Source organism: Gambusia affinis, linkage group LG19, assembly GCF_019740435.1.
Source record: "Gambusia affinis linkage group LG19, SWU_Gaff_1.0, whole genome shotgun sequence".
Classification (NCBI taxonomy): Eukaryota; Metazoa; Chordata; class Actinopteri; order Cyprinodontiformes; family Poeciliidae; genus Gambusia; species Gambusia affinis.
Genome location: NC_057886.1, coordinates 6,809,597 through 6,836,963, shown reverse-complemented (window position 1 = coordinate 6,836,963; position 27,367 = coordinate 6,809,597). Strand labels below are relative to the sequence as shown.

Below are 27,367 nucleotides of genomic sequence, written 5' to 3'. Positions count from 1 at the left end.
GTTTCGGCTCCGCCCCCCAGGTCTCTTTTTACGGGTTTCTTTTCAGAGGACTAGATTTTTGTTTCAGGGTATCAGAGTAGAGGAGGCCGGACACAAACGGACGCTGCACTTTTTAGAAATGTCTCCTTCCAGTTTGAAGCTCATTAGTGCTGATCTGTCGTATCAGATCCAAGTAAAATCCACAGAATCGTGTGGCTTTGAGACGAAACACGGAAATATTCGTGGATCTGAATCTGATTTCAGCTAGTTTTTTAGTTGCATTTTCTCTTTCCATCCAACTTTTTCCTAATTTGATAGGAAGAGAAATGTCAATTTTATTACTGTATGGCTGACATATCCAGATTTTTCAGGTAGTTGAGATGTAAACAACAAGCTGAATAAACCACTTTAATGTCTGATGTTTTTTTAAATTTATTTTGTTTATTCTGTTCTGTTCATGGAAGCTGACATTTACAACAAACGTATCCAAATGCATCACTAATGACACGGTTAGTTCATGTACATTTCTGCAGAACTGGCTGGGTTATCGATGCACCACATGAGTAGAGACAGCAAATATGCACACACACAAAAATAAAATAAAAAATGATGCAGCAACTTTCCCAGAGTTTTTTTTTTGCTGTTGTTGTTTTTTTGGCTTTTTTCACTGAAACGCTTCACTGTCTCTCACATGGTGAAATGTTGGGAAATGAGAGTTTCTAAATTACAGGCAGGATGGGATCACGGGATAAAAACTGCTTGAATTTCCCTCAAGCCAGAGTGTGAGTCTTTCACATGAAAAGCAAACACACACACACACACGCACGCACACGCATACACGCACACACACACACACACACACAGATATATATATATACATATATATATATATATATACACACATTGAGAAATGAACCACAGCTGCTTTCAGTATCTTTTGACTGAAAATATGTCAGTGTGACTAACCCAGTTATCTCTGCCTCAAACAAGGCTGACAAGGAGAGGGGAAAGTGGGCTTCTTACACACTTATACACACACACACATACACACACGGTCTCTGAGGGTGTCGCCTGTCTCTCTTATGTAACAGCTCAGCACTGCGTTCCAGGTTATCAGCTTACAATCAGACGATGAGCCAAGGAATAACGTTGCGCCTTATTGAGGTTCTGCGTTGAGAATCTCGGTTTGCGGTTATCCTCCTCGCCTTTTGTCCTGCAGGCGCTTTGCTACGGGTTAACTGGAAAAACCTTTTGAATGTGGCAGGAAGAAAAAAAAAAAGAAAAACAGGAATAAGAAGAATTACAAGACGATGAAAAGACGACAAGGATTTTACAGCGGTTGCCTTAAAAGGGCAACCGGCATGCGAATTACCTGCCGGCTGCAGCCAATGGCAGCGCCGCAAGTCATCTGCATGTGATCTCTGCGCCGCCGCTGCTGCTGCTGCCGAGGCTGAGGCATTTTTATATCTGCAGAAAAAAGTGGTGGAGCAGAGGAGAGAAGTGCTGCAATAAAACTTTACGGCTTTCTGCGTCGCTTTGAACACAAGCGGAGCACGGTGGTGGCAGCATCATGCTGTGGAGACGGTTTACCTTAGCAGGGGACAGAGATGTCGCTCAGAGCTATCAGGAACACAGTCTTCACTAGAAAACAAGAGAGCAGAGTCATTTTTTTGTTTGTTTGTTTTAAATTTGTCTCATGTAATCAAATTAAATTTGTCAAACTTACTTTATTTATACTAACAGTGAGTGATAATAAACTTCATGAGTTTACTTGGATGACCTTAATTTGATCAGTTGTGACCAGTTAACGCGTTACGCCTAAATTGGATCGCTCGTTTTTGTTTTTTGTCTTTTTCAGTGCAGGGAAACAAACTTGAGACGTCGAGGGGCGGAGAGTCATCAGCAGGGGAATGACGCTCGACCAGATTCATGTGAGAGTCCTGACCTGCATCTAGTCTCTGAAACTTTAGTGTTCTGCTGGGCCAGACTGTAGAAAGGGCTGACATGGGCAGTAGCCCAGGGCGCCGATTGTTTGTGTTTGTTTAGTTGGGGGGGCGGCCCAAATACGGAGCCTCTGAAGGGACATTGAAGGAAAAAGTAAACTTTCTGGTGCACACCACATACTAAAAGAAAAACAAATATCAGACATATTTTTATTTCCTTACCTATTCTTTTTGTTTATTTATTTCAAAAGGGATAATGCAGAGTTAGCCCTTAAGGCCAGTTTTCATCCAGGTACAATTAGTATAAATGCAACATGTTACAGTGCAATGCAGACAACTTAACAAGTTTCTACCAAGAGATTAATAATAAATAAAAAGCTTTTTGTAGTCTAAATGAGGATATCATATTTTGTTTTGTCAATGAATGCATATTTTGCAAACATTTTTACTTTATCTTATAAAGCTGATAGGTTATAAACAAACTCGTGAAAATAAACAGTACTTGTTCATTTACGTGCTTCTTGGTTGTTGTTTTTTCTGGGAACAACGTGTGGCTAAGAGACGCTTTAAACTTGGCGTGCATCAATTCATAATCGCTAATGTATACGGGCATCTGAGAGGGCACCAAAAGTGGCTCCAGCCCAGGGGCCCGTGACCCCTCTAAACCCGGCCCTGGTTCTCTGTGCAGCGTGGCTGAGTGAGAGTTATCTGCAAAGAAAAGTACGCCACAAATTTGAGCATATAGAAGCATCTGGAAGGCATGTCCTGACTTGGACGGGCTGAATGCAAATGCACACCACACTTTTCAGATTTGTATCTGAAAAGTGTAAAAGCCAAACGAAGCGCGTTACCTGCCATTTCAAAATATAATCGAATTCAAACGGACACTGTGTGTGTTTTCACAACATGACCTATATTTCACCCACCGCTATGGGAATCTCTTCAGCAGCAGAACACACACCGGGTCGCTCAGGCATGCACAGACACAAATAGCCTCTCTGAGACCTTTTTAGCTTTCAGATTCATCTCTGTCTGTTACCTCACCTGTTTGACTCTTTGACACCAAGTGAGTGTGTGTGTGTGTGTGTGTGTGTGTGTGTGCACTGTGCTGGGGTAAACCGTGAGGTGACAGCTTTGTCCAAACAAAAGCAAGCAGGGGAAATAAAGGAAGGAAAGCAAAGAGTGAAGGGTTACAGCAACTCTGTGACTGGAGAAACACCTTGGAGACGAGGAGAACGTCAACGATAGGAATGCCTTTGCTTTTGAAGTAGGAGGCCGCTTCCAAAACAAAGAAGTTGGTGGAAGGTTTTTCTTGCTGAGCTGACATGCTGCGGGGTCCAAAGGAATGCTCTGCAGAGGTCTGAGTCAGTGGTGGTGAAGCTTGGAGGTCATCAGCAGAGAAAGTTGAGTGGAAGAAGCGGCAGGAGCCAAATTTAGAACGTGTTTATTAGATTCCTGCCTTCCACGGCTGAAATCCGCTGAATCAGCCAGACTGAAAACCTCACCGACAACAAAACAGCTGACAGTACAGCTGAAAACATTAGTTCAGAAACCTACGAGTCACAAAACTAGCTAAATCGCATCCTGGTTTTATTTTATTTTTTAAATTCTTAGCTTGGGGAAAACTTGAACTTTCTGCAGCTGATTGGACCATTTTGGAAAATCTCAAACTGTATGCTGATGACAGCTGAACATCCTCACCAGCCTGTTGCCCAAAACTTCCTGTCCTCACGCTGACAAACAGCCTCGCTTCGCTGTCAAATCATATAAGGAGACATGATGCTTCACTCAACCTCGGCAGCACCATTGGCTCAACCCTGCAGAATGTGTCGACCTGTCAACTGTTAACCTTATATGGTGCCAGATAAAGGGGGGGGGGGGGGGGGGAAGAAGAGGAAGTCCCTTTCAGCGAAGCGTCAGGCAACTGTGTGGTTTACATGAGTTGCTTTGTGCTATAGGGGGCAGTAGAGAGCAGCCCACAGGGAGGCCGCAGCTTCAGGAAGTGCTGATTTTCAATTCTACGTTCATACACTTGTGCACAAACACGGACTGAAAGCTGATTTTTTCTGTCAACAGGACAGGATGTGCTAAAAAGAAAAGAAAAAGGAAGTACGGGGTTTTTTTGTTTATTATGAGGTCCTTCAGAAACTTTAAACTGTCAAGTATAAAACCACTCTATTGGCAAAGCACACAATCAACTGCTGACACACATGCACAACCACACACACACACACAACCACACACAACCACACACACATAAAGATGTTCTTCTTCTGACAGAGAAGGAAATTGGAACAAACTCCTCCTTTTGCAGTTTCCAGTTACTGAAGCATATCTGAAAGAGAAGTGAAATCCACACGCACACACACCCACACACACATGCACACACACACACAAACACATCAAACACATAAGATAAAAACACACGCAAACACACACAGTCATGATACATAAAGACATAAAGTCTTGCTATTTACTTTAATATTTAAAAGAAAGATAAATGAAACTAATAATTGAGAAATTCATAATGAAACCACAATTGTGCACACACATATGTTTGTGCAGCTATCTTTGTGGGGACTTTCCATTGACTTCTATTCATTTCTACAGCCTAAACCTTAACCTAACCCTAACCCTAGACCTAACCAAAACTCAATTCACACCTTTATCCAAAATTTAACTGACCCAAAAACAGCATTTCCCCTAGTGGAGACCAGACTTCAGTCCCCACAAAGAGCACTGGGTCCCCACAACGCAGTATATGTGAGGAAAATGGTCCCCACAAGGTATTAGAAACAAATTTGCACACACGCACAATTTCTCCTGTCCTCAGGGGTGAAACTGATTTCTTGAGATGGCATCCCATGTGACCAGTCTTGCATTCCTCGGATTATTGTCATGTGACAAACTTAAAGATCTCCTTTTATGGATGTCAGTGTTGACAAGAAGGTGTGGCCTCAACAATACACACCCCACCAGTTCAACACACACGCACGCACACACACACACGCACACACACACACACACACACACACACACACACAGCAGCACAAATGCAGAATGCATAACCTGACTGTAACTCTACTGCACACTCCTGCCAGCACGAACGAGCCTTGAGAGACAAAAGAGTCGAAGGAGTTGCGAAATCAAAACTGTCGCTTGTCATTTCTCCTGAATTTCACAACATCTGCTACAATGTGTAGATCTGAACTTTTTCTAATCCTGTAAAAACTCTCGGCAATAATTGGCACTGCCGTTTCTATCTGTTAACATGTCCAGTCGGTGACACTTCAGTGGCTTCACACCTGTTTGGTCCATTTGGTTTAATTTCACCTGCAACAGTCTGGTATCAGTTGTGTCTCTATTTGATATGAAAAATACTCCATACAAACCCCTCGTGATCTCACTATGTTAGCTGGATATACAGTTGAAAATGGATAAAAGGATGATCTGCACAAATTCAACTCATTTATTTAACACCTACAGCCACGTTGGGTACCAATCTGGTATTGTTACAAGAAGTTTACATAGTTAACACATTAAGACGAGGCATATGCCATTGTTGGTGGGAAACGGGACGCAAAAGTTCCAAATAGAACCGTAAGCAGATTACATCATATCAACATGATGTAATCAACTCTGAAAAAACAAATAGGACCAATTTGAATCCTACATGGCTTGAATCTAGATGTATCCCATTTTTAACACTCATTTCAGACCCAACTGTGACCTACTCAGGGTACCTAACTAGTTTTACCAAAATAGGTTGCGTATAGTCAATCCAAATGGGCCCCATAAAGGAAGGTCAATGTATACTAGGGGCACTAAGGGCAGAGCATAGCCCACATGGGCCCACGTAGGTGGGAAAAAGAATCCCAAATAGGATGGACCCATGTTTACCATCAGCACAGGTTTAAGGCAGATGAACTCTGGGGGGAAAAAACCGGACGCCATTTTGAATCAAGAGAGCTGCACAGATTTAAACCGTTTTACCCGTTTGAGATCCAACAGAACATTGACCGAAATATTTGATGTGTGTTGACAATTTTAACGATGGAACTTGACCAAACGTAACATCTGTTTTCACAGCTGTTGGCTGTGTGATGTGTTTATGACGTTTTGTTTTTATGTGTTCATGATGTGAACTGCCATGTTTCTGAAATGTGCTGTACTGATCAACTTAATTGATTCAGTTGATTCAAAAAAGTTTCCATTGAAGAAGCCCATTATGAACCTAAACCGGTGTTGCAGCCCACACGTCGGCTTGTTTGTGTTTCTGAATTTTTATTTGCGCTAGGGGTCGGGGGTCACAGTTTATGACCGCTCATCAAACCAAAATAACTCTAATAATTCGACCTGATACAATTTAATGAAGTTGCGTAACCGCGTTTCTTTTTATAGAGGACTGTAGGTTATCAGGTGAGCAACATGATAGTGTGTGAATCGGAACATGGCCGGGCCGCTGAATGACTCCAGCTCGGACTGTGTCAAACCCTCGGGTGTAAAAGTGTCTCTCGCATGCTGAACTAAGCTGAAAGATTGCTGGCGTGAGCGATTAAGAGATTTCCAGTTTTAAGCTTCCAAAGGGACTGCATTTGTGACACGAATGTGTCAAGGTGCTAAGTCAGGAGAAGGAGATAGCGGGGGAGATAATGACTGTTATCAAGAGCGAACCAGGAGAGGGTGAGATAACCGACGGGGTGGCGTGTTGTGCACTCAGAAAGAAAAGCTAAGAGATGGAGCGACAAACAAGGTGTGGCGTGCTTGTTCTTGTGATTCCTCGGCAGGCTGTACATGCTTCTCTTTGACAGGAGGCTCTCCACTTCCTCCTTTGCTTCACTTCCTGCCTCTGCTGCTGGCCTATGTCCATATATGGCAGCTGCGGGCGGCCAATCAGAGCCGAGCAGGCAGCTCATTCAAACAGCCGGGGAGAGACGGGTGGGAACTGCAAACAAAAATAAAGCACTGCTGCATGCATAATAATAATAATAATAATAATAGCCTCCAGCCCAATCAGATAACACATTTACAGTCTTGACTGGTTGACATACGGAGGAATAAGGAAGTATTTGTACAGATGTTTGACTATGTAAATGCTCCGAAATAGCGCAGACGGAAACAGAAGGCGCTGACAAGAAGCAATGCAGAGAAACAGAAAGTGATGTGTGTCAGTAACCACAGACAACTACCCATTACGTGTAGGTGGCTGACCTCTCTTGGCGTGCTTTAACTGGGGGGCAGCAACACGATAAGGAAGACCAGGAACCAGCGGAAGGACCGCGGCCAGTCAGAGGCCACGAATCTCCAAACGAGCCAATCAGAAGGCGGGCAGCTCACAAGTCCCTCCCGTTGGTCAGAGGCAGAAGGCTGAGAATGGATGAGCCTCCCTGGGTCCTCCAGCATGTATGGGGGGTATAAAGTGTGTGTGCGTGCGTGTGTGTGTGTGTGTGTGTGTAGTCAGCTTTCAGGTTTTCAGGTTTTCCTTTTACTTTACATTCCAAACTGATCACACATGCACGTCAAACCTTTGCATGGACGTCATCGCAAAACAGGCCTTACTCTACCAGTCAACACATCATCACACAAACGTGTGCTGCCATGAGGTTCGATTGGAGGCTGCTTTGTCATCAGTGCCGGGTTTGAACGGCACCTGAGTCAAACATCACACCCGTAAAAGGCACCTCAGCCTCGGCTGTGGGCCAATGGCAGGCAGGGACAGCGTGAGGAAGTGAGGTGGGTGCATCAGAAGAGGAAGAGAAGCAGCAAAGGAGACAGAGAGCAAAGCGTATCTGTGTGTGTTAGGGAGCAACGGGGTGGGGGGGTGAACGCAACATTTTCTGACAGGCTTTCCAGCCTCAGGCATTGCTGCATGTGGCTGATCGAATGACTGTGAACTGGGCTGCACACTTCAAGCTCTTAATCAGATTTAACCCTGATGATCATATGATGTTTGAAAGGGCAGTGGGTCTAAGACGGCCTCGCAATGCAGAGCACAAAAAAAGAAACAACAAAAAAATCTTTTGCACTTCCATCTAAAGAAACCAAAGCAGTGACAAAAATGTCAAAAAAAAAAAAAAAAAAGGAAGCAGGAAACCAGTGAGCCAACTAAAATGGGCCCAGTTCCTCACCATAAAACAATTGTTGTGGTCTGAACCAGCCCTGCTGGAGATGAACTTTTATGAGCACTAAGCACAGGGAAACAGAAGATAATTAACCTCACGAATATTTTAAATGATCCAAATCTCACTGCCCGGCTTTATTAGTCACACTGCGATTGTGTCAGTAAATATAAATCTAACACAGTGGTTCTCAAACTTTGACAACACGTTTAGTTTCAACTCCACATCACTCAGCTTTCCGATCAGCGCCGTTTTTACAGACACCCTAAAACATCATCTGAACAGGTCTTGTATTTTTACACCTTGTTAATTTTTGTCGTAAAAACAACAACAAAAAAAACAACAAGAATAACAAATGCTATCAATTAGCACTGCGTTATTGGTTTAACGATGTAGTTTACTTGTGCCTTTCGTCTCTGCTCAAAAGTTGAAATTTCCAAGATGGAATTTGAGAGAATTCAAGGAACGGTTCACGGAAGCCAGAAATCCAAACGGAGAGTCGGACGTTTCCGACCAACGCTGATTTCATAATCAAAGATGGCTGCCATGAACGTTACATGTTACATTTGACCTGGAGTAAAACAAAAAAGCAGAAACACATTCAATACCCGTTTCAGCTAAATTCTTTCTTGTCACAACAAGTAATAAAAATTCAAAAGAATATTGCTGCTAGCTTGTTTTGCTAATCATAGTTAGCCTAGCATGTCAGAAGAAGCAGCTACCAGCTTCATTCGTGGACTGAGCAGAATAGAGAATAAACACCTAATAAATGCAAAAGTAGTGTTCAAGTAGACATGGTTTTTCCACATGATGTTATGAATTTTTGTCATTTCTGTTACAGAGTCACACCGGACTCTGTACGATGATTGGCTAGTTTAGTCTCACCACCTGCTCAGGTAGCCATTCTGCAGTCGACTAGCTTAAAGATGCGAGCTGCGCTTTTTAAAATAGCAATGTCTAAAGCCTGGGACTAAAACAACAAACAAGAGACAATACATTGGAGTGGTTTGATGAAAGAAATTACAATTAATGATGCTCCCAGTTATTATTAATCGAAGGCAATGCTAAACAAAATGGATTTAGCTTTGGTTCATAGGAAGTTGGTGTTTCAGCATTTTTGCAATTTTGTTTCTACTCAGGAGAAGTAAGCGATGATGACAAATCCATGCGCTGATTTATTCTGTGCAACTTAACTCTCGAATGTGTTCACAGTGGTCTGGTGATATTGCGACATAGAGCTGTGTATTATCTGCTTGGTAATGGTGCCTTTTACAATCTCTTGTGTATATTAAATAAGAGAGGCCCCAAAATGGAACCCTGAGGTATTCCCTATGTGATTTGTGTCAGCTCAGATTGACACACAAAAAAAGTCTCTGTTCTTTAAGTCTTTAAACTAGTCAGGTACTGCACCATAGAGTCCTAACCAGCCTTCCAGTCACTTCAGTTTTGTGAAATCTAAATTGGAAATCACAGTTTTACCAGGAAAGACCTGACACTGGTTGGCATTTGTGGAAGTTTGTTGTTGTGAGAATGCTAAATCAGCGATTGGTTCACCTCTCATGATCCTCACGATGGACGACCAACCACTAAACGGTGTAAACCTGACAGTGGGCTTAGCTCCTATAGTTTTGACACAATGTCAACAAACCTTTTGCAGCCAGCCGATTGGCAGTGCACAGCCACAAATGTAGAATGGACAGCTTTGGTTACCTTACGCATACAGAATCCAGTCAAAAGGCCTTTACAACACAGATCTGGAGTAATGAAAAATGCTTGTGGTTTTCAAAACTTAATATTTATGTGTGAGAGTAAAAAAAAAAAAAAAGCTTCTTCAATAAACTTTAGCAGTGAAATCTCCTTCGATCTCCACCTCTTGTTCTTTGTTGCTCCAAAGAGACGAAACACGCCAAAAAAACGACATTTGAGGGAATTACAATACAATCTGAGGGAATAGTTTAATGGTGTTGACTTTTTAAAACCTTCATATACTTCATCACTAGTAACCAACCCATGTCTTTAAGGTTTTAATAAAGTATTTTTATAGATTAGGGTGTTGTCAGAAAACAGTTTGTTTGGGTGAATCTGTCTATTTAGAGAGAAAGAGAGAGAGAGAGAGGAGGGAGAGAGAGAGAAGTGGGTGAGGGGTGCTGGGAATTAATTTGGGCTGTAAATGGGAAGCTAATCCAGTCCAGGCAAACAAACTGGCCAGCTGGCAGGCACGACACACACACACATACACACACACACACACACACGTGTATATATTAAAACACAGCTGGTAACTAGCCTGTGCCTAGGAGTCAGGCCGTCACCACGGTGACCTGCGGATCAATGACGCAGCAGACGGACAATCTATTGGCAGTGTCGCAGGGGAGGAGGGGGTGAACGCGGAGAAGGGCTTCCCCCCTCTGAAACTATGAGCGGTCACAGATGGCAAACAACCGCTCGGCTGGTCACTTTTCATCAGGAGGCACAGGGAGAGGAGGAAGACGGGGGAAGAAAAGCCTGGCAGCCACAATGAGAAAGAAAAGAGACTGTCCTGACATGCTGGTCAACCCCACTGGCTCTCATTAAACGCAAAACTGTTCCAAAAATAAAGAGTTCCTCTAATCTCTTTTACTGATACAGCTGATCTAATTGAGCATCTGGCATGCATCATAATGCAGCCGTGTCCAGACGTTTCACGCAGAGCGCACACGCCCCGTGTTCGGCTCGGCAGTGGGTAACAAAAGACGAGGGCATTAAACATTTCTTGTTATCGGCCTCTTTTCTCCTCTTTCACATCCACAACGCACCACCCAGATCACCACCTTATGGATTTTAGCTCTCCTCTCGCCGTCTTACTCTGCTTCCCAGCCGTCTCCTGGCATCAGCCATCACCCTCTCTCAGGGCTAATTGCTGCTAATGCATTCTGCATTAAGCTGCCCTCCAGCACCAGGAAGACTGGAAGTGGTAGATGTTGCAAAGAGCGTGTCTGCATGTGTGAAAAAGAAATAGTAGCCTAGTCATGTCCACTTCCCCACCCCCAGTTTCATCTAGAGCAGGTCTCTTTTTCATGGCTGCCCCCGGACCATCCCCCATATAACTCAATGTCCCCTCTTTGAAAAATAGCAACCAGTCAGCCAGATGATGCTGTCCCTTGCCAAAGCTTTCATGCCCCTTCAATTTACTATTGTGTTTTATTGGGACTGTAAAAAGAAACTCAAAAAATACTGGGTTTTTTTTTTTGGTGTTTTGTTTATTTGCTCTATTGCAAATTAAATCCTGAAAAGTGTGGCATGCATTTGAGCCTCTTTGGTTCAGCACACTTCAGAACTCCATGTTACTATATATATACATATATTCTTAGCATATGGATGCTATTCTTATAAATGTTTAAAACTACTTTGTGTTGGTTTGTCACATGAAATACTTTGACATTTGAATAGGAAAGAAAAGAAAGTTCAAGTGCCGTGTGCCATGAATGAATTTGCCCGGTTACACGTGACAGAAAAGAAGATGCAAACGCCACAAACAAACACAGCGGAAATCAAGCTGGTTTGAGTCGTCCTTCATTAGTTGGAGGATGGCCTCATTAGACTAGAAATAAAACAAAGAACATTTGCTCCATCTTTGCCTGTCCGAGGAGCAGGAAGCCATGGAGGGATGGCGTTTGTATTATCACAGGGACTGGCAAGTTTGTAGAGCAGGCAGTTTCTTCTGAACTATATAACCATCAGCCCACCGGTTGGTTTACTTATATTGAGAAAAAGAACAACAAAAAAAACCTCTAAGTGGTTGACGTCACGCGTGCCTGTCACAGCAGCTTTAGGTTTCTGGTAAAATCAGTCATGAGCTTTCAGGGGATCAGTTTGTAAGAGTGTGTGTAAACCACTGCAGTGCTCTTTCATTGTTACCATTAATCTGGGCTGCTGTCTGTACCAAAACAAAAAAGTTTTAAAACCCACTTGCCACAACTCTTAAAGCATGAGATCACCCAGTCTAATTGCTTTGGGCGACTTCGGTTGGCTAGAGCAAAACAGAGATCACATGCTGTTTTATTTCAATAACGTAAATAAAGTTGGCTGGCGTTACAAACTTGACCACATTAGGAATATAACGAGCTTCTTGTTGCAGCCTCTTTGACATGAAGAGTTGTTGGTTCAAAGTTTTCAAGAGGTGAACTCAAAAATAAATTCGCTGGAAGTCAGACTTTCAGCTTGGGAAAACTTCCCCACCTTGTTTTTGTTTTTTCCAAAAAAAAAACAATCATGGACGCCCCGCGTTTTCAAAGGACTCTGGGTGAATTTGCTCTTTGGCCTTTTCAGACCCACATTTGAATTTGACCCTTCACTCTGTCCTTCTTCCTTTACGTACTTATATTTCATATCCTTGCATTAAAACATTGCATATTTTTCTTGGTACTTCCATGGCAATACGTCGTCTTAAACACGCTGAATCCTTATATGTTGTTCAATTGAATCATTTTCTGAAGACTTTGAATCACATTGCGTTTTCACTGATTGTGGTACTGATTTACTTATGGAGCACCTTACAAGAGATTATGACCCCTAATTGACCTCCTTAGGGTAGATATTATCTACTAGAGTCATGTAACTGCATTTCCTTACAGTAAAGTAAGATAACATTATAAAACAATGCTTTAACTCAGGTACAAATTAACCTAAATGGAGATGCAAACTGAGGCATGGTGGGCACAAAATATTCTATAACAGTTCTTTTTAATACCTAAATAACTCAGTACAAAACAAAACCACAAAGCTTTAGATTAGGAGGTGACAAATTGGTGAAATTACTGACATCCTTTTAAAAGCAGCATTAGCTCCCCTATTATTATACTCCACTGGCTCTTCTCCAAGTTTGTGCCTCATTATTGTGATCTGAGACAAAGCACTTCCAACATGTGTCTGTACTGTGAGTTCTTCCAAACAAAAGATGTTGTTCACATTAGCTAGCCCGGTAAGCTAGCCTAGCCAGTAGACAACCTTTAAGTTTTTCAATAAACATTATTAATTTGAACTACGGTGTGAATTAGGGTTCTAATGTGGTTTAACTTGAACTTTTTCATAAATAATAAGTTGAGGAGAAATGATGGTTAAAAAGCTTTTATCTATAAGGAAGCTGGTAGCAGCTAGCTCGTACGCTTCTCTTCAGGAATGTCTCGGACTAGCTTTGAATAAAAAAAATTATTAATTGTCTGAGTAAATCCTGAACGTTGAAGCTGTAATGAAGACCACGTTTGCCTCCAAGTATAAAACACGCTGCCAAAATTTAAGTTCAAGAACAAGCAATAAAAATTAAAAAAATGCTAGCAATTAGCCCCAGGGTTTTGCATGAAGTAAAAACTTGATATATTAGGGCCATGTGAACAACCAATGTTTTACCAACATTGGTTGGTTTTGCAGCGTTGCCTCGACATGCAAAGGCCCCACAAACAAGGATGTGACGCTTTAAGGTCTCATCATGGCATTTACCGGGCAGAAGCTACACAAGCTCAAACAATCTCCGTGTTAGACATGCATAAAACACCTTAAATATGTATTAACCTTATAAATATACTACATTCAGCCTTGTTTGTCACTGACCTGGTGGTTTTAAACATCAGAATCATTCCCCTGACAGTAGATATGAACGGGTTTGAGGGAAGTTTTCTGTAGCTTTGTTTTTAACTTATGAAAATCCAACACATCAGATCTGACGTGTTGGATTTCGCTTCAAGGGGTATGTTCTCTCTTTCTTTTTTTTGGAGAGGCAAACAAAGTGTCAGATCATAGAAGTCGTATTGATATCACAGAAAATGGAAGTTCTGCCGCAGTGATCACTTTACAAAATCAAATTACATTGAAAAGTGCATTGGTTTTGAGAAAAATAAGAATTTTATATATATGTATATATATATATATATATATATATATATATATATATATATATATATATATATATATATATATATATATATATATATATATATATATATATATATATATATATATATATATATATATATATATATATATATATATATATATATATATATATATATAGATTTACGATTTCACTCATAAACCTCCTCGTACAGAAAGGTTTGATTTTCCCACATTTATTTTTAAGTACGAGATTATGCTGCACAGGTAAAAGGTGAATTTATTTCAAGTTGAAAACATCTTTACCGTTACACATGGTGCAGCATCATGCTGTGGGAAGTGAAGTAAATAAATAAATAAAGCATTTTAGAAATTCTGCAAAAAACAAATTTAAAACTAATTTGTTTTAAGTTACCCCGGCCATATGTGAAGTTCCTCATCAAGCTTATTTTATAAAAGTTTGTTTTAGACGCAGAAAGAACCTTGGCAGTGAGGGCCGGGTTCAGCAAGTCTGCAGTTAGCTGGCAGCCAGGGTGTAAGCACAAACACACACACACACACACACACACACACACACACACACACACACATATATATACACTGTTGTGATACATGAGCGGGTGTCTTTCCAGGACAGTATTCCAAGCACTTGGCAAGCACAGATTCCCAGTGAAGAGTGTTGACAACACAGTACTTAACGAGAGACCTCACACTTACAACCATAAATCAGTCCACACGTAAACACACCTTAAAGCCCCGCCTGCCTAAGATTTCTGACGACAGAAACGAACTCTGCATGAATGGGCATGGTTTTCAATGATCTGACGATTCGTCCGTACGTTCAGACATGCGTGTGAGAATCCAGAGGCAGGATGAAATATTTCCCAGCCAATCCCAGTTTGTGTGACTGTACCATCAGCGAGGACAGGCGCTGCTCTCGGCTTTATTCTCCAATCTGTTCACCTTGTAAATGGGACCCACCTATTCCGCCTCCTGCCCATCACAGAAACACAGCATTACCACAGCCCTGTAAATCAGTAAGTGGGACCTGCAGACCTTTGATCGCCAAAACAGTCATCGTTTTCCTGCATCAAAAAACCTCCTGAGGGGCGTGCTGTGGTGGGGTAGCGGATAGCGCAAACCACGTTTGGAGGTCTTTAGTCCTCGACGCGGCCGTCGTGGGTTCGATTCCCAGACCCGGCCAACATTTGCCGCATATCCTTCCCCCTTTCCTGTCAGCCTACTGTCATATAAGGGACACTAGAGCCCACAAAAGACGCCCTGGTGGGGAAAAAAAAAACCTAATGAGTCCAAACTCTAAAACGACATAACTATTTTATGATGTCAAAAGAGCATTTAAGTGTGCACGAGCATAATAAATTGTCTGAAAACACCTTTTAAGTTGTAAAAGCGATGATTGACGGTGATCTAGCGCGCAGTTCTGGAGGAAAGTGAGCAGTTTTTCTGTCACACAGAGCCAAAACAGTGTGGAAATGAGAGGATAAAAGTTGATGTCCATTTAAAGTCAACTAAACTGCATGAATGAGATCCAGGAAGAGAAGCTCAGAGCCAAAAAGCTAGAGTGATTATTACAACAAAAAGAGGAAGGGGAAGTGGTGCAGGAGGAAGAGAAGCTGCTACATGTCTCAGTGTAGGCACTTTAAATGGCCTCTTGGTCATTTGACACACTGTTTGGTTTAAAGGTTTGAAAATCGTCTAACAATATGCGATTAAAACGTTCACGTCACAAAAAATACAAGAGTCCTAAATAATGAAACTAAAACCTGTCAGCATTGATGAGCTGTGCTCTCTCCTACATGCCAGTAATCAAGTTGATACACGTTAGAGATACATTTATTACAAGTGCACTGAAACTGTTTCTCCCTTCTTTGATGGCACGCCTTTATCAATTTATTTCATTCCAGTCACTGAAAGGGCGGTGGCGTTCGCACAGCAAAGGGATCCTTAAGGTGAACTATCAATCCACTCTAGAAATGATTGATTCACAAATTTAAAGGGTGTCACCAAAGACAGAGTGGTCATTCCCCATTCAGTCCATCTTAGCCCTGTGTCTGCAGTGTGACCTGTGCGTTTGACCTAATATTGTATGGTTTGGGAACCACAGAGCACATAAATTAAACAGCAGCGTCAGCATCAAATCCAGTTAAAATTATATAGGAGATTATTAAATAAAGTGAATTCATTAAGTGAAGAGAAATGGGAGTGAGACATGGTTTCAGATGCAAGTCTTAGGCCTTTGCTGCCTTTATGGGGAGGAGCCCTTTCATGTTTTGCTCCATTAATTGTCACTGAAATACTTGTCTAACTGCCAAGAACAGGTGCGTGAATCATTTCTTTGACTTATATCTAGCTCTACACATGCATATAAGTGTCTATAGAACATTACAACACGGGATTAGACCTTCTAGGCCTCACCACAGCAATCCCTTCCCTTTTATTTTCTCCAATCCTTTGCTACTATCGCCTCCCTCTCCTCTCAAATCGCGAGCGCAGCCCTCCGCGCACAGGCAAAAGCGCGCACGCGACGTGCCTCAATGCATGACGCTCGACCAATCAGGAGCGCCATTCCGAAAGTTTACCTTTTATGGCTAGAGCCGGACAGCTGGTGTGGTATAAATACAGAGCGCCCACAGCTAACGGATTCACTCTCAGCGCCGTCACACACACAGCTTGTGCGGGATATCATTTGCCTGAAACCGGTTCCCTTAAAGCGAAAAGCCCCCCCACACCCAAAGGTAAGCGACAGAAATTGAATTTTATATCATTCTAATTTTAGAAGGCTTTAAAATGTAAACATTGCGGATAATTTTGTATAATTGAGTGGGCTTTGTTTAATTTTTTTCGGCAAAATGTGTTACTGACCACGAGGTTCTTTGTCTAGTTCCTCAAAACTGTCTGCAATTGTACAACTAGCAATATATAAACCACTTTTGACTGCCTTTGTTGCTGAACCTCGGATATTGAGGCTTTTACGGCTAGAAAACGAGGAAAATTAGTGCGTCGTGGATGCTTTAATTGTAACCGGCTTATGGCTTCTAATGACTCCTGAGATGGTATTACTACTTGTGGTAGGCTTTGTGCAAGTGGTTAACGTGTGCTGTAGTTGATGGTAGCATAAAATGTATTTCTGTGGTGGTTTAACATTTCTGATCTGGGCTTGTCTGGATCAGGGCTGCTCCCTTTGTGCGCCTGATCTAGCGGGGTGTGACCTACTTTAGCATAAGAGCTTAGCCACATCATGCTAACACGCCCTTCAGACTTCAATCATTAACGGCCGGTTCTCGGGTGCATTAAATATTACTTGATGAATTTTAAAATAATTTTACAACTTTCAGTCCATTCTTGAAGTAAAGTTTAAGTTAACACCGCTGGTCCAAATTCAAATTTAAGATATCAGTTAAGCGATGACTTAAACCGTTAAAATTGTTGCTTTGACAGTTAAAGATGAAGGAAAGGAAATGGCGAATGACTAATCACTCTGAGCTAGTAAAGGTGTGGCTTTCAGGAAATGGTGAGTTAGCCGTGCCCTTGTGACAAATTAAGTCAGAAGTTTATTATGCAACAGTTTTTCTTATTAGTCTTTATCATAAAATGCCCTTACGGTATTTATTTATTTTTATTTATTTAAACTTCCACATGGCTGAGCCAGACGGCCTGGTTGAATAGTCGGTCCGAACTATGACGCAGTGATATTGAAGCAAATATTTCTGACCGGGGTGGGGGGTATTGAGCCACAATGGGAGGGGAAGCGGATTGAAGTGCAACTTTAGTAAACCGGAGGGAGTGGTCTCACTGAGCGGGGTCTCGTAATGTCGACTTTTTTTTCTTTTATTTTTTTCTTTTTTTTCTTGCCGTATTCTGGCCGCGTGCCACACTGCCGGTAGCCGCAAAGCGGCTCAAAACCGAACCATGTCCTTATATGGTAACAACAGAATGCAGCAGCACTTCCTTTTGTCTGACTGGTTGGAATGTGGGTTGGGAGCTCCACCTAGTGGTCGCCTTGGCGCACTGCGCTCAGGAACAGGAAGTGAGACTTGTGACTGCAGACCAACTGGTTCTGAGTGGCTGAGTTGACGGGGTTTGTTTGCTGCTCTTTTACAGTTCAGCCATGGAAGATGAAATCGCCGCACTGGTTGTTGACAACGGATCCGGTATGTGCAAAGCCGGATTCGCCGGAGACGACGCCCCTCGTGCTGTCTTCCCATCCATCGTTGGTCGCCCAAGGCATCAGGTTAGTGATTAACACTATAGAAGATTAAAGTTTCAGTTCTGACTAAAAATAACACGTTTAAGAAATTGTATACGATTTAATATAATTTTAAAATTGCTGTGTTTCAGGGCGTGATGGTTGGTATGGGCCAGAAGGACAGCTATGTAGGTGATGAAGCCCAGAGCAAGAGAGGTATCCTGACCCTGAAGTACCCCATCGAGCACGGTATTGTGACCAACTGGGATGACATGGAGAAGATCTGGCATCACACCTTCTACAACGAGCTGAGAGTTGCCCCTGAGGAGCACCCCGTCCTGCTCACAGAGGCTCCTCTGAACCCCAAAGCCAACAGGGAGAAGATGACCCAGGTACATGGTTGCTTTCATTCAGTTGAATTTAAAATTGCCTAAAACCTCTTCAGGTTCCTTCTCCATTCCTCACTTCCTCCTTCCTCCTCCTCTAGGATCTCTCTCCTATAAGATGATCTATCATCAGCAGGTCTCCTGTGTGCTTTTATTTGCACTTGTGACTAAGATTTAGCAGAGCTGGTGGCTCAGTACTTTTAAGTCTGATATGCACAAGTGTGAAGGAATGTAATTTCTGCACTTTTTCTACTAACTTAAGTCTGAAGCTCACTCTATTGCATGTAGTGAGTGCAGTGGCCACAAAGTCCTGAGAGGGTCATGTGAGTGTGCTAATGGGTTTCTTTCTGTCCTTGCAGATCATGTTTGAGACCTTCAACACCCCCGCCATGTACGTTGCCATCCAGGCCGTGCTGTCCCTGTACGCTTCTGGTCGTACCACTGGTATCGTCATGGACTCCGGTGATGGTGTGACCCACACAGTGCCCATCTACGAGGGCTACGCCCTGCCCCATGCCATCTTGCGTCTGGACTTGGCCGGCCGCGACCTCACAGACTACCTCATGAAGATCCTGACAGAGCGTGGCTACTCCTTCACCACCACAGCCGAGAGGGAAATCGTGCGTGACATCAAGGAGAAGCTGTGCTATGTCGCCCTGGACTTCGAGCAGGAGATGGGTACCGCTGCCTCTTCTTCTTCCCTGGAGAAGAGCTACGAGCTCCCTGACGGACAGGTCATCACCATCGGCAATGAGAGGTTCCGTTGCCCAGAGGCCCTCTTCCAGCCTTCCTTCCTCGGTATGTTTGCCAACTTTAAGCCATCTTCTAATTGAAGAGCAAATGTGTTTTACACCACTTGCTAACGGTAACTCTGCTCACAGGTATGGAGTCCTGCGGAATCCACGAGACCACCTACAACAGCATCATGAAGTGTGATGTCGACATCCGTAAGGACCTGTACGCAAACACCGTGCTGTCTGGAGGTACCACCATGTACCCTGGCATCGCTGACAGGATGCAGAAGGAGATCACAGCCCTGGCCCCATCCACCATGAAGATCAAGGTGAGTTGTTTCTACAGGTTCTGACTGTCTTCCTACTACATTGTGGCAGAATATGGTGTCTTAATACCTGCTACCTTGTGTTCCTGCAGATCATCGCCCCACCTGAGCGTAAATACTCTGTCTGGATTGGAGGCTCCATCCTGGCCTCCCTGTCCACCTTCCAGCAGATGTGGATCAGCAAGCAGGAGTACGATGAGTCTGGCCCCTCCATCGTCCACCGCAAATGCTTCTAAACAGACTGTTCCTCCTCCCCGTTCCCCAAACACCCAACAACTTCAGCTCTGTGCAGAACAACCACATTTCTCATACACACTCAGGCGCAGAGCCTAGACAACAACTCATTGGCATGGCTTCAGTTATTTTTGGCGCTTGACTCAGGATTTTAAAAAAACTGGAACGATGAAGGAGACGGTAATGTTTAGGTTTTTGGCTAGGTTTGAAGGAAACCCCTAAGGTTCTGCAGTTGTCTTTGGGGGGCTTAAAAAAAATGTACATTTTGTCATTCCAAATGTTTAAATGCGTTGTTCAGACACATGATTCCAAATGTTAACTGCATTGTTCAGACACGTATTTGCCTCTGTGAAGGCTGCCCAGTGGTTGGCGCATACTTAAACATGGTTGGTAGTATCGCTTGTATGTAAATTTATGTCTGGGTTTTTGTACTTTTCAGCCTTAAAATGATTTTGGTCCTGTTTAATTTTTTTTGTTATGCAAAACCCAATTGTGACCTTCTTCCCCATTGGAGGTTTCATCCCTGGGGTGGTGGGGTAAGGGGTCTCAAAGTGACGGTAACATGGGGTGCCAGACCGGTGGGGCCAACCTGTACACTGACTAAACAATCCCAATAAAGTGCACATGTGTTCCAACATAATGTCTGTCTGACTGTCTTCTTCTGGCTCTGTAGTTCTGACTTCACCTTTTTACTTTAGTCTTAAGTTGGTCAAGTTGACTTGGTAGCATATCTGCCATAATGTGAAGTTATTGTACTTGGTATCCTAAAGAAGTCTCTTCACAGAAGTGCTTTTATCAACCTTGAACCAAATTAGAAGCAAAGTGGGAAAGAAAGCTGCCCTATTGTGCAAAAAATACCTAGTGAAGCAAATGAAATGCAGCAAAGCATTTCCATTGTATAAAACCATTCAAATTAAACTCGAGTGGCTCTTGTAAAGTGAGGTCCTACTGAAATATAAACCATTTTTCAGGGTTTACCAATTTGATCAGTCATTAAATCTGAAGATTAAAAAATAAAACTTGACTCAAGCAATATCTGCACTAAACCTGTGATCAATCCCCATTTCATCAGTTTATAGCTCTGCTATAAATCCTCCCAACCTAGCTGAAATGGGCATGTTTGGACACTAGATGGCAGCAAAACTTGAGGTTTTATTTTGATTGAACTCTGCTTTCTAAGACCTTGTGCGCGAATTAAAGTTCAGTAAAACCTTTACTGCATTACAGATGCGAACTTGCTGTTCCCATTTGCACATCTAAAACATCTCTACTTAAAATCGCAGATATGAAAGACGGATGCTGAAGGAAGTGGTTGCGCACACTTGTTCTGCGCATCCATTTTCCGTAATGACCTCAAATTATGTGCTTCCTCTGTTCGGTTTGTCCCAGTTGGATGAGTGGACACGGGAGTTATTTAAATTCGCACCGCTATACACAGTAGCGTGGCTAATATCTAAGATTTATCTCCTCCTCCTCTTCCCTCCGTCCCACCGCAGCTCCACTGTTTCTGCTGAGGCTGCTTCTCTCTGATATCCTTTTACTGCAGCGCCAGCAAAACACCGACTGCTGCCCCGCAAACAATACCTGCTGGGATGAGGGGTGCGCGCTCGCGTTTTTATGTAAATTAGCCTAGCTTTGCTCCATTTTTCCCCTCTTGTCTGTTTTCGTGCGAGCAGTGCAGGTGCACGTCAATGACGCACGAAAGGACACCAGAGGTCTGGTGGTCTGACTGTGCTCCTCTATTAAAGCGGCCATGTTGGATCCGCTTATAATAGACGAGACTAAAAAGCTGCAAAAATAATCAGCGAGCTCTTGCATTCCTCTATTTCCTGACAATCACAGCGTGTAGTTCTGTCGTTTCCCCGACAGGTGGGGGTGTTGATCCATTTTATCTGCCTTACAGGAAAAGTGGGTGAAAGGCAGATAGAGGGCTGACTTAAGGAGGCCAAAGGAGAGTAATAAATCACACTTAAAATGCCGCAGATCTTGTTTTCTAATCCACATCCAGCAGAGGGTGACACTCACACTAAGAGTGGATGACTTCAACTACACTAAAGTATAGTTGAAGTTGCAAAAGTAATCACATCCCTAGAACATTTTCACATTTTACATGTAATGTTGGGATCCCTCTGGGGGACATTGGGGAACATCAGTCATCAAGACTAATGCAGGTAGCGTGCAGCTCAGCAGTAAAGTTGTGGAGAAGTTTAAAGCAGGTTTGGGTAATAAAACAATATTTATGCTTTACACACACAAATTTTCCAACTCACATCTGGAAAACGAGAGAGTTTGTGGCGACTGCAAACCTACCAAGTTGTAGCTCCCCACCTAAACTGATCCAAAACAAGAACTTTAATCGGAGAAGCGGAGAAGAGGATAATGGTGACTCTGGAGGAGATCCGGAGTCAATCTGTCAAGATGGTGACCGTTGACTGAGCAAATCGCCTCAACTCTGGACTTTGTGAAACAGTGGGATAAAGATCTTAAAGGCGGCCATAGAAGGTCCAATTGGAAGTTTTTCTGTCCATGTAAACCTTTAAATACTTGAAAGCGCAAGAGAAGCAGCATTCAGCTTCGATGCTCCGCTAATCCAGAACAAACCTCCAGAAAACTGCAAAACAGTCGAAACACAGTCTTCCTTTAAATCAAGGCCCATTTAGAGCTGGCTTTTGTCCATAACAACTGGAACGTAGGTCCACATGTTTGGTGTGTATTGTGCTTGATGATGGTATTTGACAAAATGTAGTGTTTATTATTTAAACGTGACTTTACTCACACAGTAATATTGACTGAGCTTTGTGGTATAGCTCAAGGCCTTTAAATACCTTAACAAGTCACTGCCTTATTCTGACGGAGTGGCAGCGGTACACGTTTGCCTTAAAGCTATTAAAAGCTGCCCGTGTGTCTGTTTTGTTTTCCCACAGGTCCCGGCTCCAGGCAGGTTTCTCCACGGAGTCTCCTCCTGTCCCAGAACAAATGCCGGGGTCGGCTGCAGCACATCCATAAAAATGCCTCTCGCTGGGTTTTACGGCTCTGACACAGCCCAGCTGAACTGTTACCCAGCAGGACGCTTCTGTTGCATCACTGCTCCTTTTCTGCTTGTGTTGAGTCTCGATGGCTTTTCTCAGGAAAAGGAAAAAAGAAACAAAAGAAAACACGGATTCTCAGGCTGCATGAGTCAGGAGCCACACCAAAAAAAAAAAAAAGCACATCCTGTGCACTGCAAGCTCTGTCGAACCGGCAGTAAACAACAGCACCTCCCCTCCACCTACCTACCCACACATACACAGACACACACCATGAATGTGTTTTTCATGACAGAGAAAAGTGCCGTGGCAAAATTTGCGTCAGTTTTGTACAGATAAATTTTCAGCTGGAGCGTTAATCATGGTACATGATTGCATGCATGGCGGTGCTGCAGGCGAGCAAACGGTGACTAATTTATTGGCATCGCTGGGAAAGGTCAAAATAAATTAGTCTTTTATGGCAGTGAGGTGATCGCAGAAAAAAATGTAGGAAACACTCTAAACATTTAATTTGGGAGCATTTATTCATTTGTAAATACAGCAATGTATTTACTGGCAACCGTTGAGCATGAAAATAGCACCCTGGTGTAAGTAGCTTCCCTCTTGTATCACCTTCCTTTTTCATTTTTTAATTGATTTTTTGGGGGGAGGGGTTTTTGTGGACCATCCTTCTCTTGTCCATGTTGGTCACTGTTCCAGATGTTTTGAATTATTGCTCTAATTATAGTTGCAGTTTTTGCAGCCATTTTCTTACTTACAGAGACCAACACATGCCTGACTTACTTGAGATTTAAGCTCTCTCGTCTGTGTGATTTTTTTTTTGAGGAGTGGCAGAGAGACATTTGGCGCTTTTAAGTTCGGATCGGCTTCATAAAAAGTGAAATATTTGAAACATGCATTAAATAATGCATTTAAAGCTTTTCACGCATTTTAACCAGCCATGCGTGAGCATTTCTCTGTTTGTTGTTTTTCTTTCCGTTTTTTTAGCTAATAAACCACAAGTGACAACACGCTGTGGTCAGAGTTTGGTGGGGGGACGAAGATTTTTCTCAGCAGTCTTGTCATCTGAATGCTTTGCATGCAGTTGCATGCCTATCTGACGCCAGCTGCTTGTCCTCCAGCAGAAAGCTCCCCCCCCCTCTTCTCTTCACAAGTGGTCCGTCATGAAAACCCCGTCTGATGATTGGCAGGTATGCCGTGTCTCTACGTGTGTATATGTGTGTGTGTGTGTGTGCACATTGGGGGAGGGGTTGGTGAGTCACACGATGTCAGCTGCAATGCTCAGGTTTTGGGGGGGTTTTATGTGTACCGTATTTGCTATCTTTAGGCATTTGAAAACATGACAGCGTAATTAGTTGTTGTTGTTTTTTTCTATCACAAATATGCGTTGATGTTGGTGCAGTGCATGAGATGTGGCTTGGCAAGCAATTTAACCCTGAGTGCGGGCAGGCGCTCTACTCTCATACCTTGAATCTCAAAAACGTGTCAGAGAGCATGAGTGATTTCTGATGTGTGAACATTTTAATTTCACTCTTATTTTACTAGATTTAATTAATCAGGAATTAGATTCGGGCTGTCCTGGGAAGATTTCTCTGACTTTTGCGCAGCCACAGTTTGCAGAGAAATCAAGGGTAGAAAGGTTCTGATTGCCCAAAGGTATTAGTCAGGGGAAGGAAACTAAACAATTTGATATTGTCATACAAGTATCAAAGCATGCGAACACACAAACGTGAAAGCTGGAAATTTCTCCAAGAATGATGGAGAGTTTGGATGGGAAAGGCGTTCAGGGAGGTTCCCAACACTGATGGAGCTGTTTTCTACAGCTGACAGCAATCTCTCGTATTCTCTAAAAAGTTTAGACTTATGGGAGTCTGACTGGCAAATTATATCACATCCTCGGTTCTCCAGGTGGTAGGACACAGTTAACCCAAACAGTGGCCTGCTGCCTTCCGGTTAGTACAAGGAAAACAGTTCTGATGGAGTTAAGTTAAAGGAATGTTTAATACTGCAGCTTTTAAGCGCTAGCTGGTTTGTTTCGGTATCCGATCATGTGGTCAAACTGTTAACTACATTGTACTTACATAAAAAACCAAAACATTTGATTGGATATAAACCACGATGTCAATAAGTTTATCCTGCACTTTTATTGCATGCATATTGAGTGATAAACCCCAGCGTTTGTACTTTACACCCTAAGCAACACGGTGAAATTACACTTCACGAGCTCAAATGAAATGACTTTATAGGCAATGATTTCTGCAGACGTGTGTGTTCCCATGTGCGGATAAGCAGTTTTATTATTATTATTATTATTAGATTATCTTAGTGACAGATGCAAATCAAATCAGTTTATTGTCATCCAAGTAACATAACCAGAACAAGGAAGCGCTTTGCTGGAATGTTTCACGTGTTAGGGCTGAGAATTATCATTATGAAGATAAGCAAAAGTGTGCAAAAAGGCAACGAAGGGTAAAAACAGCAAAACCTTCAATGCTCTGAATGCCTTTTTTGAAAAAAATCTTCAATAATTATGACACTCGGCTAGATTTAACTTCTGAGCTGTAAAAGAATTTAAAGCAAGTACATATGTGTGTAATTGTTTCTAAACACAATAAATCTGTATCTAGCAGACGTATCTCAATAAATCAGAATAGCATTAAAAAATTTAACTCAAACACAGATTTATATTATACACAGTGACATGTTTGCATGTATTTCTGGGATTAATTTAGTTAGCTTCCAGCTAATGTAAACCCAAATTTCAATTGATTAGAATATTAGAAATTATAATAATAAAACAATACACTTTAATACAGAAATTTAGCCTATTGAATAGCTGTTTCAGAATCCTCCCAAGATTCCACAAGTTGTGCCCCAGAGGTTTTCCATCCACTCAACTTTCCCCTCAATATTTCTTCAGGTTCATCAGTGGGCTGTTATGGGAAGCTAGCAGTCTGCTGACCGTCATGTGTATAAAGGAACATTTCTGCAATAAAACAATTTCTTTTATCACACTTATGTATTTTAATGAAAAACTTAATTTGAAAAGCTGAATTTTGATTTAAATATTCCACCGTGTGTCTAAAAATAGAATGTTCCCTTTTATAACTGAGTTACATAAATTAGCTTTTAGGTGATATTCTGATTTAATGTAGAAAGTTCGCCTTTTCTCACTATCCTCGACAGAGGTTTTCTGCTACAGCTCTTTACTGAATTATGAATGAGAACTTTACTAAAAGTGTTATAAAGGCCGCCAATTTAAATCTACAGCCACCCACCTCAAAGCCCAGCGGACGCCGCCATATTTCACATGAAAAAAGAAAAAAAAAACAAAGCAACAACAACAACAACAACAAAAAGAGGATGAAACCTGCCTCCCTCTCTCGCATGGGGTGAAAAGAGAGCAACAATGGGGCGCTAATTTGAAGGCATTGTTTGAATTCCCAGTCGGAGCGATTTGGAGAACAAAGGCCGGCTTGCACCGCCCCTCCGGCCGGACCGGGACATCACTCTGATCTCCGCCTGGTAATTCCCTCCCCGGGTCCCGTCCGGGGTGACAGGTCAGCGGGGTGAGCAGTGATGGTATCGGTGCTCCGCTCGCTCGGAGCCGCACCAGCAGCGCTCGTTTTGGCCGTGGGAAAGCGGCTGTGAATTCAGCGTCCTCCGCGGCTTCTCTCCGGCGACTCTCTCTGCGGTGCGCTGAAGCCGCCTCCCGTCCTCTATCGGCGGGTCGCCTTGAAACCGGCCGGCTGGAGGAGGAGGGGCGGGCAGATGAGAGGTACGGGCAACTTGAAACGGCTTCATTTTTCTCTCTCTCTCTCTCTCTCATCAACATTTTGTAAGAAAGTAACGCAGCGTGGTGAAGCTCAAAGGAAACTTATGGATAACAAAATCTTCCCTGACCGTGCGGTCAACAGTGAGGTCATGTTGGGGGGGGATTTAGCAGCCCAAGGCCCTACACCCAAGGCTACCTGCCCCCCTTTCTGCCCCGCCACGATTTTTAATATAACACTACTAAATGAGTAGGCTACAGCACTTTAACTCCTCTTCTTATGCAAATGACCGTGTGTTTGTTCCCGCTCAAGTTGGACGCCCAGCCTTGTGTCACCTACGGCCTGCGGGGCTTTTCACATTTACATACCCAAAGGCTGGCTTTATTCCACACTGAGAGACGACTTCATGGAAGATACCAACACGATGTCTCCTTGTCTTCGTTTATGTTTTTTTTCCTGATGAAAAGATAAAGACTGAGCATCATAGTAAACAACTTAAAAAGAAAGGGTAAAACAATAGTTTCCGCTAATTTACCCCATGCAGCCATCTTCTCCGACTTTATGCTGTGCTGTTCTCACCACGAAGGCACAACTGGGGTTTATTGGAGGTCTGTCAACAGGGAATTTCCTAGAAAGTTTTCAAATTAGGGGCCAGATGGAAAATGACATCACTTCCTACTTCCGTTTTTTTTTATATCTGTAAACAAACTATTTTATGCAGTTAAATGTAAAAAAAGAGAAAAGATAATTGAGATAAATAGTAGGAAAATGCTAA

At 42.7% G+C, this 27,367-nt stretch overlaps 1 protein-coding gene and 1 long non-coding RNA gene across 2 annotated transcripts; one reads left to right on the top strand and one right to left on the bottom strand.

The window, feature by feature from the left end:
• Positions 1 to 1,308: 1,308 nt before the first annotated feature.
• On the bottom strand, positions 1,309 to 27,367 carry LOC122822213. Its single transcript, XR_006369110.1, has 4 exons — positions 27,128 to 27,367; positions 26,961 to 27,048; positions 1,570 to 1,620; positions 1,309 to 1,446 (listed from the first exon to the last, which is right to left on the bottom strand). It is a non-coding gene; the product is annotated as an uncharacterized LOC122822213 (long non-coding RNA).
• actb2 (actin, beta 2) lies at positions 16,515 to 20,433 on the top strand. The gene is made up of 6 exons (XM_044100698.1): positions 16,515 to 16,662; positions 18,029 to 18,158; positions 18,266 to 18,505; positions 18,859 to 19,297; positions 19,381 to 19,562; positions 19,652 to 20,433. Exons 2-6 carry the CDS (start codon positions 18,036 to 18,038, stop codon positions 19,793 to 19,795), a joined length of 1,128 nt encoding a protein of 375 aa, XP_043956633.1. The 5' UTR covers positions 16,515 to 16,662; positions 18,029 to 18,035; the 3' UTR covers positions 19,796 to 20,433.

Excerpts from the sequence above, each read along its gene's own strand:
- actb2 (XM_044100698.1), top strand. The coding sequence starts at position 18,036 with ATGGAAGATGAAATCGCCGCACTGGTTGTTGACAACGGATCCGGTATG. Across the intron at positions 18,506-18,858 it reads ACAGGGAGAAGATGACCCAG|ATCATGTTTGAGACCTTCAA; the intron begins GTACATGGTTGC and ends CTGTCCTTGCAG. Across the intron at positions 19,298-19,380 it reads CTTCCAGCCTTCCTTCCTCG|GTATGGAGTCCTGCGGAATC; the intron begins GTATGTTTGCCA and ends CTCTGCTCACAG.